The 16253-nt window shown below is 44.7% G+C and overlaps 1 protein-coding gene across 1 annotated transcript; it reads right to left on the bottom strand.

Annotated features, from left to right (window-relative positions):
• Positions 1–1058: 1058 nt before the first annotated feature.
• Positions 1059–13735, bottom strand: LOC115472586 (probable low-specificity L-threonine aldolase 2). The gene is given in 10 exon segments (XM_030206879.1): positions 1059–1141; positions 1144–1206; positions 1209–1296; positions 1298–1362; positions 1812–2004; positions 2090–2227; positions 2305–2490; positions 4110–4198; positions 4554–4637; positions 13429–13735. Coding segments are annotated over 10 exon segments (1239 nt in total). The 5' UTR covers positions 13679–13735.
• Positions 13736–16253: the final 2518 nt, after the last annotated feature.

Below are 16253 nucleotides of genomic sequence, written 5' to 3'. Positions count from 1 at the left end.
TTAAGACCATTGACATCAATTTCAAGAACAAACCTCTCTTGTACATCTTAAAAGGCTGATTTTAAAGCCCAAAATATTGGGGGGGGGGGGGGGGGGCTACCATTAAGATGTGTTATTTTACCACAACTCGTATTAGAGCCCAACTGAAATCAAATCTGCGACCAAAATTGAGCAGTCAGTTTCGGCAGAAAAAAAAACTGACTCTCGACCTGATGGCACCTCCCGAGTCTGCTCCCTCCACCCCCTCCTGGTCCTAGCAGCCATTTTGCAATTGGAATCAGCTCTTACCCAGGCTGTCACCTCACGTGGACGTTCTGGAAGCCATTTTCTGAGCCAGGTGTGGGCAGGAGCGAGTGGGGACGCTCCTGCTCCCACTACGCACCAACAAAACTGTAGGCCCTGGAGGAGGCTGCCACTGGGGGGGGGGGGGGGGGGGGGGGGGGAAGCTCAGGAGGGGCTTGAGAGAGGGAAGCTGCTGCCAGTGGGCATGTTTTCTGATTGGGGAGGGAGGGAGTTTCACTTTCGGCTGAAAATGCGAAAAACCCTAACCCAAATTTCAGGCCAGTTTCGGTGGTGAATTTGAAATCAAAATTCAAATCAGCCTCTACCAATACTAAGCAGCCTGTGAAAGGGAACTGGGACTTCATATACCGCCTTTATGAGGTTTTTGCAACTACATTCAAAGCGGTTTACATATATTCAGGTACTTATTTTGTAATCTTGTAATAAACATGGAATCAAAATGTTTCTGTGCGGATGGAGAATATGGGCCTTGAGATTCCCTTAGTCTAGTGTTTGAAAGTGATATTCTCAGCTGTGATCTGAGACACTATCCCATGAGGTAAAAGCTGTGGTGGGCTCATGTTCACATGTAGTGCCCTGGAGAGGTTTCGCAGAAAGCAAGTTCTGCTTACGTGTAGTTTGGCACTAGACGGAAATACTGAGTCCTGGAGGTTTGGCAGAATGACGTTCTTTTGGCTTTCCTGAATGTGGGAGGGACAGGAATCATCACTGACCAATCAAAAACGCAGCTCCTGCTTGCTGCCCATCCTGCATTCTCAGATAACCTTAAGCTCTTCCCTGTACTTCTGCAGCACAAACTTCAGCTTCTGCAAAGCCAGCTCTGTGTCCTCTGCTGAAAACCATCATACCAGACTGCTCGCAGAGTCCGCTCAAAAAACACCTGCATCAAAACACGAGTCCCCACCCAAACACCGCAACCTCCTCCTCGCTTACATGCTGCAGGCGGTCACAGAATTCCTGGGGAGAGATGCGGGGCTCATCCACACGGAAAAAACACTATGTTGCTCTCCACTGACGTCAGGTCAACGGAGCAGAAGGGGGCTGCCAGGTCGTACACACCTGAAACGAGAAAGCAAGGAACACGGTTTAATTATAGAAGCAGATTTGTCAATAGATCAGCCAAGATGGTTTACAACCCAAAAAACTTAGTGCGGTGGCTGATAGGCCAGATGTCATTGCACGGCTCTGTTTGTGCAGCACTGCGTACGCTTTGTAGCGCTAAAGAAATGCTAAATAGTAGTAGTATTAGTAGCTGAGTTCCACCCTTGACAGTCCAGCACAGGAAAAGTCTCCAACAGGTCTGCCTCCTCTCAGTGCAGGAAAACATAAGAGACTCAATGCTAATGAAATTCTGTCACGTCAAGGAAAGCAGACCAGGGAGTCACTATACACCACTCCCAAACAGGACTCAGCCAGGAGGCTGCCACTCCAATTTAACACTTTTCCTGTCTCGCATTTTCAAGAAATGTTCAAGTACAAACTGTTAACACTGCAAATCTTTATTGCACCTTGTGCAAAAGTCCTGGCCTTACAATGGTCATCCTTCAACTTCTCCTCTGCCTGCACTAAGCCAACAAGTGCAGGAGCTGCCAGGACGCCCACCTGCCGCATGGCTCCCCCCAGCACCTTCCGCACGCGCCGAGCTTCCTCGATGAAGTGCCTGCGGCCACCAATCATTGCTCCTGCAGGCGCTCCCAGCCCCTGTGAGGATGGAGAGACAAGGCAAAAGAGAATTCACAGCACACAGACCCTCACCCCAGACAAGTTTAAAGCACGAGGTCCTTACCTTGGACAAACACATGGACACAGAGTCACAGTGCTGTGTGATCACGGCCGGTGGCACGTCCAGAGCCACTGCTGCGTTCAGTAGTCGTGCGCCATCTATATGCACAGCTAATGAATAGCGGTCAGCGAGGTGACGGACCTGGAGGGGAGCAATGGCAAAGCCAGTCAAAGGCATTAAAAGCACGAAACGGAGCCCCCTTGTGACTGTCCACTTACTTCCTGGAGATAGGAGAGTGGCAGGATCCGTCCCCCGGCAGCGCAGTGTGTGTTCTCCAGGCAGATCAGCTGTGTGCGTGGGACATGAGGGTCTGGGTACTGCTGCTGTATCCTATGTTCTAACTCCTGGAGATCCATTCTGCCATCTGGGACATCCTTTACTGTCCGATGGTGAACTCCTGCTATCTGTTCTCAAGAGAAAGAGGAGATGTGAAGCTGTGATTTAAAAAAGGAGGCTGTTTTTCACTGTAAGAAAAAGTCATTACCAGTAAAAGCCACTAAGGGGCAGCAGAGAATCACACTTCACCCTCCATTGCCTCAAGTACAAACTTAGATTGTGACCCCCCCTGGGGGGGGGGGGGGGGGGGGGGGAAAGAAATATGTCCTGTACCTGAAGCTACAGCTGAAAAGGGTGTGAGCTAAATCCAAAACAAATAAAAAATCACAAAGGCAAAGCGCATGGAGGGAAAGTTTAGAACTGGGCAGCCGTACATTTTAAAACATAAACCTATTTTATGAAGACAACTAAGATGTGCACATTAGAGGCTGACTGAATTTCAGTTGCAGCACTGAAACCAACTTGAAATCTGGGTTCAGGTTTCGGCTGAAAATGCCACTGCATCTTCAGCTGAAACCGAAACTCCCCCACACCCCCCGACCCAGCTGCCACCACAACCCCTCTGCCCTCCCTGGGCCTACTTTTAAATGCTCTAGTGGCTTCTTCTGGGCAAAAGCAATCGCCAGTCGTTCTTGCCCTCGCTGGTTACTTGGCCATACTGGATGCCAAGGCTGCCATGGGAGGTCCTGGCGGCCATTTTGGGATTGGAACCAGCATAAGCAGGAGTGACTGGAGAGGCCACTAGACCACCAAATGATTTAAAAGGTAGGCCCTGGTGGCCCACTAGACCACCAGGGCATTTAAAAGGGAGGGCCAGGGAAGGCCTTCGGGCAGTGGGAGAGCGGAGGGGCTGTGGCAGGGGGGTAAGACTGGGGCTGGAGGTGTGACGGCGGCTGGCCTGAACAGAACATTTCAGCTGCTGATTTGGTCAAAACTGAGAACCCCAGTTTCAGTCAACCTCTAGTAAAACAGGGTCCCAAAATAATTCCCAGTGGCACAAAAATAACAGTTCCAGATACTCTACTGTTCTACTGTGTGCAGTATGTGGTGTTTTATGAAATACGCTCACACCACATAGCTCCACTCTGTTCCACTCAAACTACACCTTCAGCGACACCCACCCACCTTCTATAGAAAAGCACATGTAATAACATGTGAGCATCTGAGCGATTCTATAAGAACCATTTCCCAGGGCTGGTTCTACCATTAGCTTCATCAGGTGTCCATCTGGGGTGGCAGAGTGGCATGGCACTCAGCCTTAAACAAAGTGAGATCTGCCCATGTGGAGCCTTGAGCAGATGTACTTCAGAGGAGGCAGAATGCAGCAGGCCTTTACCACGTGCGTCCGCTCAAGGCCTTACACTAGCTGCTTTTGCTTTGCATAAGGACTGCCCTGGTGGAACGTAATGCATTGCACCAGCAGCACAGCTCCAGGTAGGGAAGGGAAGATGCTGTCCACCTGGCTGGGGTAGGGAGGAGAAAGGGGACACTGGGGGGACCGGGATGCTTAGGACAGGTGAAGGTTTTCCTTGGGATGGCCCTGCCATTTCTCAAACGTAAAATAGATTCAACACGGGGGTGGGGGGTGGGGTCAGGGTTGGATAATTTTAGAAAGCATTTCCCGCCTGTATCCTCACCATGACAACTGCACATACAGCTGCTGTCTTGTACTCTCCCTGTGCATTACCTGAGCAATTCCTCCTTGCTCATACATATGGATATGGGATGTTTCACCGAGTAGCAGCTCTGCACCTCTGGTCCTGCAGTGACACATCACTGTGAGGGGAAAGAGGAGAAATGAAGAACCACTAGGGACCTAAAAGAGAGCATGTTTCCCCCACAAACTTGATGGTCTGCGGTGAAAGTGCTTCTCGTGTTCTCTGCTCACAGGAGAGTTCGTGGATTGTACACTAGAAACCTCTATAACCACAATATGTTCAGGAGGCACCTACACCTCAATCCTTCCAGCAACGGAATAGGTTATCATCTAGTAAATCCTGCTGGAAAGTTCTGACTTCTCCTCTCCATTGCCAGAGCTTCTGCGCTATTCCCTATAGCTCCTGTAGAAGCGGAATAGGACAGACCAGTAGACATGGTGATCCTCAGGGATAATGTAGCTCTCAGTACTCACCAGAAATGAGATTTCCCATGGTGCCTGAGGACACAAATAGGGAATCCTCTGTCCCTAGAAGCTGAGCCACCCGCTGCTGTAGTTCTGAAAAACAAGTGATGGGAAATGACACTGGCAGCTTGTCAGACACTACAGGCAGTAACATAGCATAGCATCTACTTTTCATAAACTGTCCTGACCAATAACTGCAGATGATTTACAAATAGATTTTTTTTAAGTTTCAAAAGTAAAGAACTAATCAACTGACTGTAAGGTAAAAGTGAATTGATTTTGTTTTACTCTTTCAAAAAGTACAGAGTAGGGGACACTCAATGAAGTTAAATGGAAATACTTTTAAAACAAATATGAGGAAATATTTTTCCACTCAACGAATAGTTAAGCTCTGGAACTCTTTGCCAGAGAAGGTGGTAACAGCGGTTAGCATATCTGGGTTTAAAAAAGGTTTGGACAAGGTCCTGGAGCAAAAGTCCACATTCTGCTATTGCGACAGACACGGGGAAGCCACTGCTTACCCTGGGATTGGTATCATGGAATTTTGCTACTATTTGGGTTTCTTGTGACCTGGATTGGCCACTGTTTGAAACAGGTTACTGGGCTAGTGGACCATTGGTCAGACCCAGTATGGCTATTCTTACGTTCTTATGTAGAGTATTATGCTCATTAACAAACGGAGCAGAAAATTTCTATGATTATTTGTAATACTTTTGAAAAAGCCAAAATTTTAAAGATCATCAAAATCTCAGGTAGCCTTGTTCTAGCCATAACGCGGCAGGTAACAAATCCCAAGATGAAATGGCAGTAAATTGAAAGAGTTTTTTGCACGATGATTTGAGCCTTAAAGAATGAGCTGAATAGAACTAAAAGGATGTGGTAACAGCGGTTAGCGTATCTGGGTTTTAGAAAAACGTTTGGCCAAATTCCTGGAGGAAAAGTCGATAGTCTGCTATTTAGACAGACATGGGGAAGCCACTGCTTACCCTGGGATTGGTATCATGGAATTTTGCTACTATTTGGGTTTCTTGTGACCTGGATTGGCCACTGTTTGAAACAGGTTACTGGGCTAGTGGACCATTGGTCTGACCCAGTATGGCTATTCTTACATTCTTATGTAGAGTATTATGGTCATTACTGTAGATAGAATGTATTTGGATACAGGCAGCAGATGATGTTTTGTATATTCCTGAGAATCTAGCATGTGATGTTTTTGTTCTTTCCTGAGAAAGTAGCAGAATAGCAGGTGATGTTTGTACATTCCTGAGCAGGTTCACGAGCTGTTCATGTAGAGTTGTTCTTGTAAGCAATGCATGATCATGGTTGTGTAAGCAAAATGTAACCAATAGTAATGATAATACATGTAATATCCATGAATATTCATAGAGTATATAAGAAGGGGATTGACTCCCAAATAAAGAGTTTTTTGCCCAGACACACGAGAGGAGAGTTATTTTGCAACATCTGGTGATCCCCGACGTGATCGGTGAAAACGTGACGTACTTACTACGACTGGAACAGTCAGCGCGCCATTCCTTCTACGGAACACTGTAAGTAGGGGGGAAATTTAACATCATCACATAAACAACATGCACAGGAGCTATATACTATAACGCAAAGATATGGTTCCTCCCGAAATCCAATAACTCTTAAAGATATAGAGCGTTTAATTGAGGAAATAGTTTGTCAATGTCCCTGGTATCCAGAGAAGGGATCATTCGATCCTCAAACATGGGAAAAGATAGGGCAGCAGTTTCGTTTAGAGCCTAGAGTTTCGACTCCTATATTATTGACTTGGAGAGAGATTATTCTACTATAGTAATTCTCTCTTCTGGATTGACAGGCATTACTAACGAAAATATATCCAACAAATTGCCAGGCAAGACCTGGTCTCTTTTACCTCCCGCGACTCTTGGACCTACACCTTCTCCTTCTTGTCGGCTGGCCACCGATATGGGAAGGGAAGAGCAAAACAAAACTCCTGACTTTACTACTACCCCTAATAAACCAATTGAAAATATCCAAAACAACAACGCTAATGATAGCGTTATTATTACCAAAACACCAAAGAGCGTAGAACGACCTAGTTTAATTCAATTAGGTATACAGCAAGCACGAAAAAATGGTGAATTCATTTGGAACGATGATCTATGGGATAATTCGGAACCTAATCCTAATTTATACCCAGTTACTAGAACTACAACAATAGAGGCAGGGAACGAAACACATCATGCAGAATGGACTGCTCTACCTTATCAAGTTTTGAGAGAATTACGTAGAGCTATCGTAGAATCAGGTTTAAAAAGTTCATTTGTTCAAGGCATGATAGAAGGGATTAGTAACGGTTACTTAATGACTCCAAAAGATTGGAAAGACCTTTTCCGTATGCTGTTAACTCCTGCGCAATATGTAGTGTGGGATAATGAATATAAGCAAGCAGCACAACTTATCACTGGGACTAATTTGGTGCCTGATCAAATTTATGGATCGGGACCATTTTCAACCCTTGATATGCAAATTCAACAAAACGATACCTGTTTTCAAGCCATAGGCACTTGTATCTTGCGAGCATTTAAAAGAACACCAGAAGGGAATAAACCAACAAAATCTTTTGCATCAATTAAACAGGGTGCAACCGAATCTTACCTTCAATTTGTTAATCGATTGCAGGAAGCTGTAACTAGGCAAATTGATAATCTTGATGCGCAAACAGAGTTATTGATTAAATTAGCCCAAGAAAATGCAAATTCAGATTGCAAAAAGGCATTGCAGACTGTAGCTCATCGCCCAGGAATTACTTTAGCAGATTTATTGAGCGCATGTGCAGATGTGGGGACTCATGGTTATTCTATGAATTTGTTAGCAGGAGCTATACAAAAAGGTAATAAGCCACAGGGGACGTGTTTTAATTGTAAGAAACCAGGACATTTTCGAGCTCAGTGTAGAGCCCCAGGAGGGGGTGCCAACTTTGCAAAAGGACCTTCTCGACCTTCTCGAAAATGTCCTCGATGTCAAAAAGGATATCATTGGGCCAATCAATGTCGCTCTAATCCAATTAATTCCACACCGCCACCCCCAAAAAACTTTGCTCCGGGTTAACTCCTAACCTCGGTCCAAAGGGAGTGCAAGGGTCTTTTGCTCATAGTACTACTGCTACACAAGGTAGTGCAGGAATTGACCTTATTGCAGCGGAATGTAAAACTGCCATCTTACCTCATGAAGTTTTGGTATAATACTACCTTTAAAGGACCCATTCCAGCGGCTACTGTAGGTTTAGTATTACCTCGCTCCTCTGCATCGAAGGCAGGTATTCATGTTATCCCTGGAGTTATTGATGCTGATTACACAGGCATTGTTAAAATTCAAGTATGGTCCTCATCACCTTTAACAATTTCTCCCGGGGACTCGTGGGCACAATTAATTATTTTACCATATTTTACAGCACCTATTCCTTCTACTGTCTCTCGTACAGGGGGCTTTGGATCTACGCGACAGGTAAGTGCAGTTTTAAAACCGGTTTCTAATGCACGACCCACTGCTCAAATTTTATTGCAACAAAAGCCCTTTGTTGGTATATTAGATACCGGGGCGGATGTTTCTGTCATAGCTTATAAACAATGGCCTGTGGAATGGCCCATTGAAGATACTTCACATGTGACAGGAATAGGGGGAACTCAGTCAGCCTCCCAAAGTTCTCAATGGTTATCTATTACATATCCTAACGATACCAAGGTTCTAGGACATATTAAGCCCTGTATTTTACAAGTACCCTTTAATTTATGGGGTCGTGACCTTTTGGAACAATTAGATGCATCATTGATCCTACCTGATTAACAGTTCATAAATATGTCTTTTTCTCTTCCTTTGGAATGGAAAACTGACAAACCTGTTTGGGTAGAGCAGTGGCCGATTACCAGAGAAAAACTGTTGATTTTACATCAATTGGTGGAAGAACAATTACAATTAAATCACATTGAGCCTACCAATTCTCCATATAATACTCCGGTATTTGTGATCAAGAAAAAATCCGGAAAATGGAGATTTTTACATGACCTACGAGCTATTAATGCGATTTTAGAACCAATGGGCCCGTTACAATGTGGTATTCCAAATCCTAATTTGATTCCTTATGATTATCAATTAGCTATTATAGATCTGAAGGATTGTTTTTTTCAATTCCTCTCCAGGAAAAAGATTATAAATACTTTGCTTTTACTGTACCTGTTTACAATAATGCACACCCTACTACTAGGTATTGTTGGAAAGTTTTGCCCCAGGGAATGTTAAATTCACCCACTATTTGTCAATACTATGTTCATCAAGCCTTGCAACCATTTCGTGCCTATTTCCCTCAACTTTTGGTATATCATTATATGGATGATATACTAATTGCAGGGATAACTCTTCCCCCTTCTTGGAAATCTACTTTAATTTCTATCTTGGCCTCCTCAGGATTAACAATTGCCTCAGAGAAGGTTCAAGAAAAGGAACCCTATTTATATCTAGGTTTCCGTATGACTAAAGCTGCAGCCCAACCTGTCGCTCCTCATCTCAATTTACAGTCTCCCACGACATTACATCAATTACAAGAGATTTTAGGAAATCTCAATTGGTTACGTCCCTACTTGAAACTTCCTACAGAATTTTTACAACCCCTGTTTCTCGCATTAAAAGGTCATAAAACACCTGCTGAATTAATTACACTCACTGCATCGCAACAAACAATTCTGTCACAATTGGATCAAATCTTACAAACAAAATGGACAGATAGACGAGATGCATTTGCCCTTTTTTGTTTTTGCGTTCTCAAAGACCCCACCCACCGACAACCGTTTGGTGTCTTATATCAAGATACAACTCCTCCGAAATTGATAGAATGGGTCTATTTACAGAATACTCTCCATTCTACTATTACACAATGGCCCCAGCAACTAGCCTTGCTGATTACTAAAGCTCGAGAGCGAGCAACATTCATGACTGGTTTCGACATTCTTAAACTCATCATTCCTCATTCTTTGTGGCAGTGGGAAAAAATGATTCAGTTCTCCGACGACTTGCAATTTATTTTAGCCACTTATGTTGGTATTATAGATTGCCACTATCCTAAAGACCCTCGCATACAGGGCACATCCATTTTGCCAATCACTCTTCATGATCCCATTTCTTTACGTCCACTCCCTACTGCTCTCACCGTCTTTACAGATGGTAGTCCCACTCGTGGGGTGGTTACTTGGTACAATCTGAACAAATGGCACGTCAAATTTACCTCTCCACAAACCTCTGCTCAACGTTCAGAGCTTGCTGCCATCATCCTGGCTCTTTCTTTATTTTCAGATCAACCACTGAATCTTATTGTTGACAGTCAATATTGTGCTAATCTTGTCCGTCGCATGCCCGACAGTTATGTATCATTCAAAATGGATGCCTCTTTTTATGCTTTACTGTTAACCCTCCAAGGTTACTTGGAGAATCGCCTTTCTTCTCTCTTTATAGGTCATATCCGCAGTCATCAACCTTTTCCTGGTGGTCTGTCTGAAGGGAATGCTCGAGCGGATCGCCATCTTCATTTTTTCTCCACAGCACACTGCAGTCATGAACTTCATCATCAAAATGCACCTAGCCTAGCTCGCCAGTTTCAAATTTCTTTAGAAGAAGCTAGAGCTATTATCAAAAATTGTCCCAATGTTCCTTTTCAGCTCCTACTACCTTTTTTCCTGGAGTTAATCCTCGTGGTCTGGAAGTTAATAGCCTCTGGCAAATGGACGTTACTCACTTTCCCCCTTTTGGTCAATGGTCTAAGCTTCATGTGGTTGTTGATACTCATTCTGGATTTTTGTGGGTCACTGCACAAAAAGGGGAAACTACATCTCATGTCCGCTCTCATCTTCTCCAAGCTTTTGCGGTCATGGGTGTTCCTAAAACTCTCAAGACAGACAATGCCCCTGTTATACTTCCACCTCCTTACAGGAGTTCCTGACCCTCTGGCATATTGAGCACCTTTTTGGTATCCCCTATAACTCCACTGGTCAAGCTATTGTTGAACGTGCTAATCGCACACTGAAAACTGCTTTAAGTAATCTGACTACAAAAAAAGACGGTATTCTCCGTCATAGAGTAAGCATTGATGAATGCTTAGCACAAATCCTTTACACACTGAATCATCTCAATCTCATCAATAATCCTGCTACAAAAACTTTTTCTTCCAGATTTGAACAACATTTTCGTACTCCTGCCCACCTTTATCTCGTCCTTTGGTCATATACCGACAACTACCTTCTGATCAGTGGAGTTCCCCTGTGCCTCTCCTTACCTGGGGTCGTGGTTACGCTGCTGTTCAAACAGATTCTGGCCCGGTGTGGATTCCAGCAAAGTGGGTGAAACCTCATGTCGTGGCATCAAGGTCTTCACAACCCAATTCCCAATTTCACACTCACCCTTCAAGGACCGCAGATGCAAACACGCAAACGGTCAGTGACTCGTCAACCTAATGCTCCTGTTACTTGGGGACAAATTAAAGCCTTGAGTCAACAAGCTACAGAGACTTTAGAAAAAGCTCATATTGAAAAGACTGATGATAACTTCGTAGTGGCTATTATTGCAGCGCTTAATGCTAATTCCATTACATTGCTTCTACTGTGTTGTTGTTTGTACATACCTTGTGGACAGTCACAATTACTTCCCACAAAAATATTTGGGAAGCGTTTGCAATTTCACTGAACCAAACTGATTTCTGTCTTTCTCATCAAAAGGCAGTTGGAGAAGTTTGGCAACTTGCCTGATTCCAGTATGTCATGATCCTAAAGATATGCAAAATGATACTTGGTTTTATTCACAGCTTCCTGTTAATTCATCCTATCGAAATGCTTCTTATGAATACCATAATTGGGGAACACAAACCCTGTTGCCGCCTACTTTGGCAATGCATGTGAGAACCAATCAAATAGCTAGTATCAATATGACATGTGCTCGTATGGTTAATTGTACCCGATCAAATTGTGTTAATTTTGGACCAACTTTGTTAAATTGTAGCTCCTACGAAAATGTTTCATATATTTATAAATTTACTCATTTACCCCCTGGTTGGTTTTGGTCATGTGGAATGTATACCTTTAATTATATTCCAGCTAATATATCTGATGGTACTACATGCTGTCTAAGTCGACTCACTATGGTACTTCCCAGTAAACATTTTTATTTTCTAACTCCTCACATATGCGATCCAAGCGTATGACCCTTGCTGCCAATTGCAATGATAATGTTAAATTTCTGAGTCAAACTGAATATCTGGCACTTGCATTTTCATTAATAGGTGTCCCTGCATTGGCAGCGGCAAATGCAAAAAATATTCGAATTAGCCTGTTGGGCAATTAAATCAATCAATGCAACCTCCACTGCTATTAGTTTACTTAATGCTGAGCAACAGCAATTACGTCATGGAGTTTTACAAAATCGAGCAGCCATTGATTATCTTTTATTACTTAACCATCATGGTTGCGAAGAGTTTCAGGACATGTGCTGTTTTAATTTATCTGACAATTCAAAGGCCATTGACAAACAATTAGCTTTCCTACGGAATTTAACTACTCATATTACTATTCATAATAACCTACTCTGATGTATGGGATCAATTGTGGCAATGGATCCCTTGGACCTGGCTCCGCCCTATTATCCATTTAGTCATTGGTATTTTGTTTTCACTATTTTTTGCTGTTGTATACAATGCATTCCTAACCTTTTTTCTTTATGTTTTCCTCGTCCATTCGCTCCAACACGTCACTCTGCTCAATATGTTTATAAGCTATTACAAACATCTCCACCTCCATCTCCAGCTGGCACACCACGGAGATTTCATTAAAAAAAAAAAAAAAAAAAAAAAGGTGGAGATGTAGATAGAATGTTGGATACAGGCAGCAGATGATGTTTTGTATATTCCTGAGAATCTAGCATGTGATGTTTTGTTCTTTCCTGAGAAAGTAGCAGAATAGCAGGTGATGTTTGTACATTCCTGAGCAGGTTCACGAGCTGTTCATGTAGAGTTGTTCTTGTAAGCAATGCATGATCATGGTTGTGTAAGCAAAATGTAACCAATAGTAATGATAATACATGTAATATCCATGAATATTCATAGAGTATATAAGAAGGGGATTGACTCCCAAATAAAGAGTTTTTTGCCCAGACACACGAGAGGAGAGTTATTTTGCAACACATTACCAACGAAGCAGAACATTTCTATGATTATTTGTAATACTTTTGAAAAAGCCAAAATTTTAAAGATCATCAAAACCTCAGGTAGCCTTGTTCTAGCCATAAAGTGGCAGGTAACAAATCCCAAGATGAAACGGCAGTAAACTGAAACAGTTTTTGCACGATGATTTGAGCCTTAAAGAATGAGCTGAATAGAACTAAAAGGATGTGGTAACAGCGGTTTTAAAAAACGTTTGGCCAAATTCCTGGAGGAAAAGTCGATAGTCTGCTATTTAGACAGACATGGGGATGCCACTGCTTACCCTGGGATTGGTATCATGAAATGTTGCTAGTATTTGGGTTTCTGGCATAGAATACTGGGCTAAATGGACCATTGGTCTGACCCATTAGGGCTATTCTTACGTAAGCTGTCTTATATAATTCTTCACAATGTAATCCATAACTGTACTGCAACCAACTGCACTTCCATCTTTTACAATGTATTGTAAGCCACACTGAGCCGGCAAATAGGTGGGAAAATGTGGGAATACAAATGCAAATAAATAAATAAATAAATAAAGCTGAGCTGAGTCTGTAGCCCAGTTACCCATTCCAGGAAGGAGCGTTCTTGGCCAGTTCTGGTTTTAAATGTACATCCTAGAGCAGTCTGGGAGTTGTAGTCCATTGAGGATGGGCTCACCATTGACGGTTGGATCTTCTCCATAGACATCGTCACCGACCTCTGCCCTGGCCATGGCCCGTCTCATCTCTGCACTGGGTTTACTGACCGTGTCACTGCGGAGATCCACCACCCGGGCCCGGGCCTGACTTCCCTGGGGAACCTGCGAGGCCCAATAGAAGCGCACTGGAGCCTCAGCCCAGCGAAGCCCCCCCGGCCCCCGACCTCCGCAGCGCCGAACTAGGCCCTGGAGGAGGAGACGGAGCCGCATCTGGCCGGTCAGATCGGAGTCTGGAGGGCGAGACAACGACCCAAACCACTGCTAACGGTGGTGGACGGGGCGAGAACTACAAGTCCCATCATGCCAGAGGAGCTTCCGGTGGGGAATCACGTGAGGGAGGAGCGAGCAGGGTCACGTGAACAGGAAAGACCTATAAAAAGGGAGTAGGCGGATGATTGACTGCATGGAGGGAGATGAGTGGGTGGTGGCTGGGTCACGTGAGGTGGTGGGCGGGGCGGAGCTCTCACGAGATGGTCGCTCGCGCAGCGCTCTCATGTGTGCTGCTGCTGCACTGTCTCGTGGTGGTACCGCACATTAAATGCTGTTCTCGTGCATGGTGTTGTCAAGCCCCGGTTCCATTAATTCATTTCTAAGAGCCCGATGCATGATGGATTGCTTTCTTTTGGGGGAGTGGCCATTGTCCCCCCAACCCACCCAGCCACGCCTCTGAGACGGGGTCCTTTGGGGCAGAGTCTAAAGGGTTTCAAGTGCTCAGTCACCGTCCTTAACCCTCCAAGACCCAGAAACATAAGAGACAAGAGTTTACAGAAAAGTCCAGCAATGCATCTGTGTCAAAGTTTCTTAACATTTATAATAGCAAATATTTTAAAACAAATTACTCATTGTCTCAGTGAAAAAGTGTGGAGTAAATAAGATACTATTCAAATAATTGTAAACTTCCCTCCCAACCAGGAGCGTAGCCAGACCTGCCATTTTGGGTGGGGCACGAGTTAACCTGGGTGGGCCCCCTTCCCACCCCTACCCCTGTACAGTTATTTTAAAAATTTCCCTCTGCCCCCCCCCCACCACCATCTGCATCTCTCTCCCTCCTTGGCCTACCTGGGCAGCGCTTTCTCCCTTCTCCATCTCCCCCGAGTTTTGCATTTCTCCTCTTTCTGTCCGCTCTCCTCGTCCGCGTGGTCTGGTCATTTTTACTGCCCTGAAGCGCCGTTCTCCCTCCAGCACCGGTGATTCCCATAGCCTTCTGCCTGTTTGCGTCGTCGGGGCCTCTCCTCAGGGGCGCGCCCCACCTTTGCAGAAAACAGAAAGTTGCAGAGTAGGCGGGACACGCCTAAGGAGAGGCCCCGACGACGCACGCTGGCAGAAGGCTGACTTTGGGAATCGCCGGTGCTGGAGGGAGAACGGTGCTTCAGGGCAGTAAAAGTGAGCAGACCAAGCGGACAGGGAGAGCGGGCAGAAGAGGCAGGAAAAGATTGGAGTCTCGCTTGGGAGTGCACACTGGTTGGGTTGGGGCTAGTTAGGGTGGGCGGGCCTGGAGCAAAAGTGGCTGGGCCTGGGCCCATCCAGGCCCACCCGTGGCTACACCCCTGACGTGCACCCAAATCATAGCAATTCCAAGTTACCACCTGGCTACCACGTGGCCAGTGCGGCAATTTCATTTTTTACGCATGCCCACTACATGCGCCGGAAAATATTTTTATTTTCTGGCATGTGGGTGGTAATTGGCATTTTACGTGCATAGACCATTACCTCGTGAGACTTTACCGCTAGGTCAATGGCTTGCGGAAAGATCTCAGACCCAAAATGGACGCGCGGCAATTTTCATTTTGCTGCACATCAAAAAAAGGCATTTTTTACAGGTGCACTGAAAAATTATTTTGCGTGTGCCCAAAACACGCAGTTACACTACCGCAGGCCATTTTTCAGTGCGCCTTAGTAAAAGGGCCTCTGAGTGTGCCAGAACTTATATGAATAGTGACAATATTCAGTCTGCTATCCAGATAACTCAACACAGCGATTTTGCTGTCCCTGAGTTTCTGGAGAAGTTATCCTGATAGCAAACTGAATATTATATAGCTATTTGGATATGATTCAGGACTGCCTTGGCTCTTCCCATTCTCCACCCTGGCACTATCCCGATCAGGCCTCTGAAAATCCTGGTCAGCAGCCCTGATCCAGATTGCAGAGGCTGTTATTTGAAATAAATGCTCAAATATTCACCTATTTGTAAATAGACACTTGTGCAGTAGTTATGTTCCAAAAAAAAAAAGATGAAAAAGTATCACATTAGGGCCTATAGCACCTTTCACTTTCCACTGCAGTGACCTCATTGTGCCCAGACAAAAATCATCACTGCCCCTATAATATCTCCATTAAAGTACATCAACATAAGTATTAGTCAAGGTGAACTCTTGTCATTGATAAATCATGTTTCAGTAGTGCATAACCAACAGACCCTTTATCGTGCTTATGGCTTGGGCAGTTAAGTATTTGTAAACCAGTGGGTCAGATAGGTGGGCACCAGGGCTGCCAACTTTTTGCCACCCGATGCCCCACCTCTACCCCACACCCAATAACTTCAATGAGGGTAGCAGTGCAGGCTTCGGTGATTGCAGGCCACATTGAAGGCTAGGGGAAGTACAAGAGATTGCACTCTTCAGCCTCCATTGAGCCTGGTTCCCCTAACACACATATGTCTGTATAGCAACACCAAACACTTTTCAACACCTCTCTCCAGTTACACGCTATAGAAATGATCCCAGAAACTATAGTATTAAAGGCAAATAAATTCTGCATCCACAGAACCCCCCTGACCCTCCCCCCC

Source organism: Microcaecilia unicolor, chromosome 6, assembly GCF_901765095.1.
Source record: "Microcaecilia unicolor chromosome 6, aMicUni1.1, whole genome shotgun sequence".
NCBI classification, from domain to species: domain Eukaryota; kingdom Metazoa; phylum Chordata; class Amphibia; order Gymnophiona; family Siphonopidae; genus Microcaecilia; species Microcaecilia unicolor.
The sequence above is the reverse complement of the archived record's forward strand: the minus strand, read 5'-3'. Positions and strand labels throughout refer to the sequence as shown.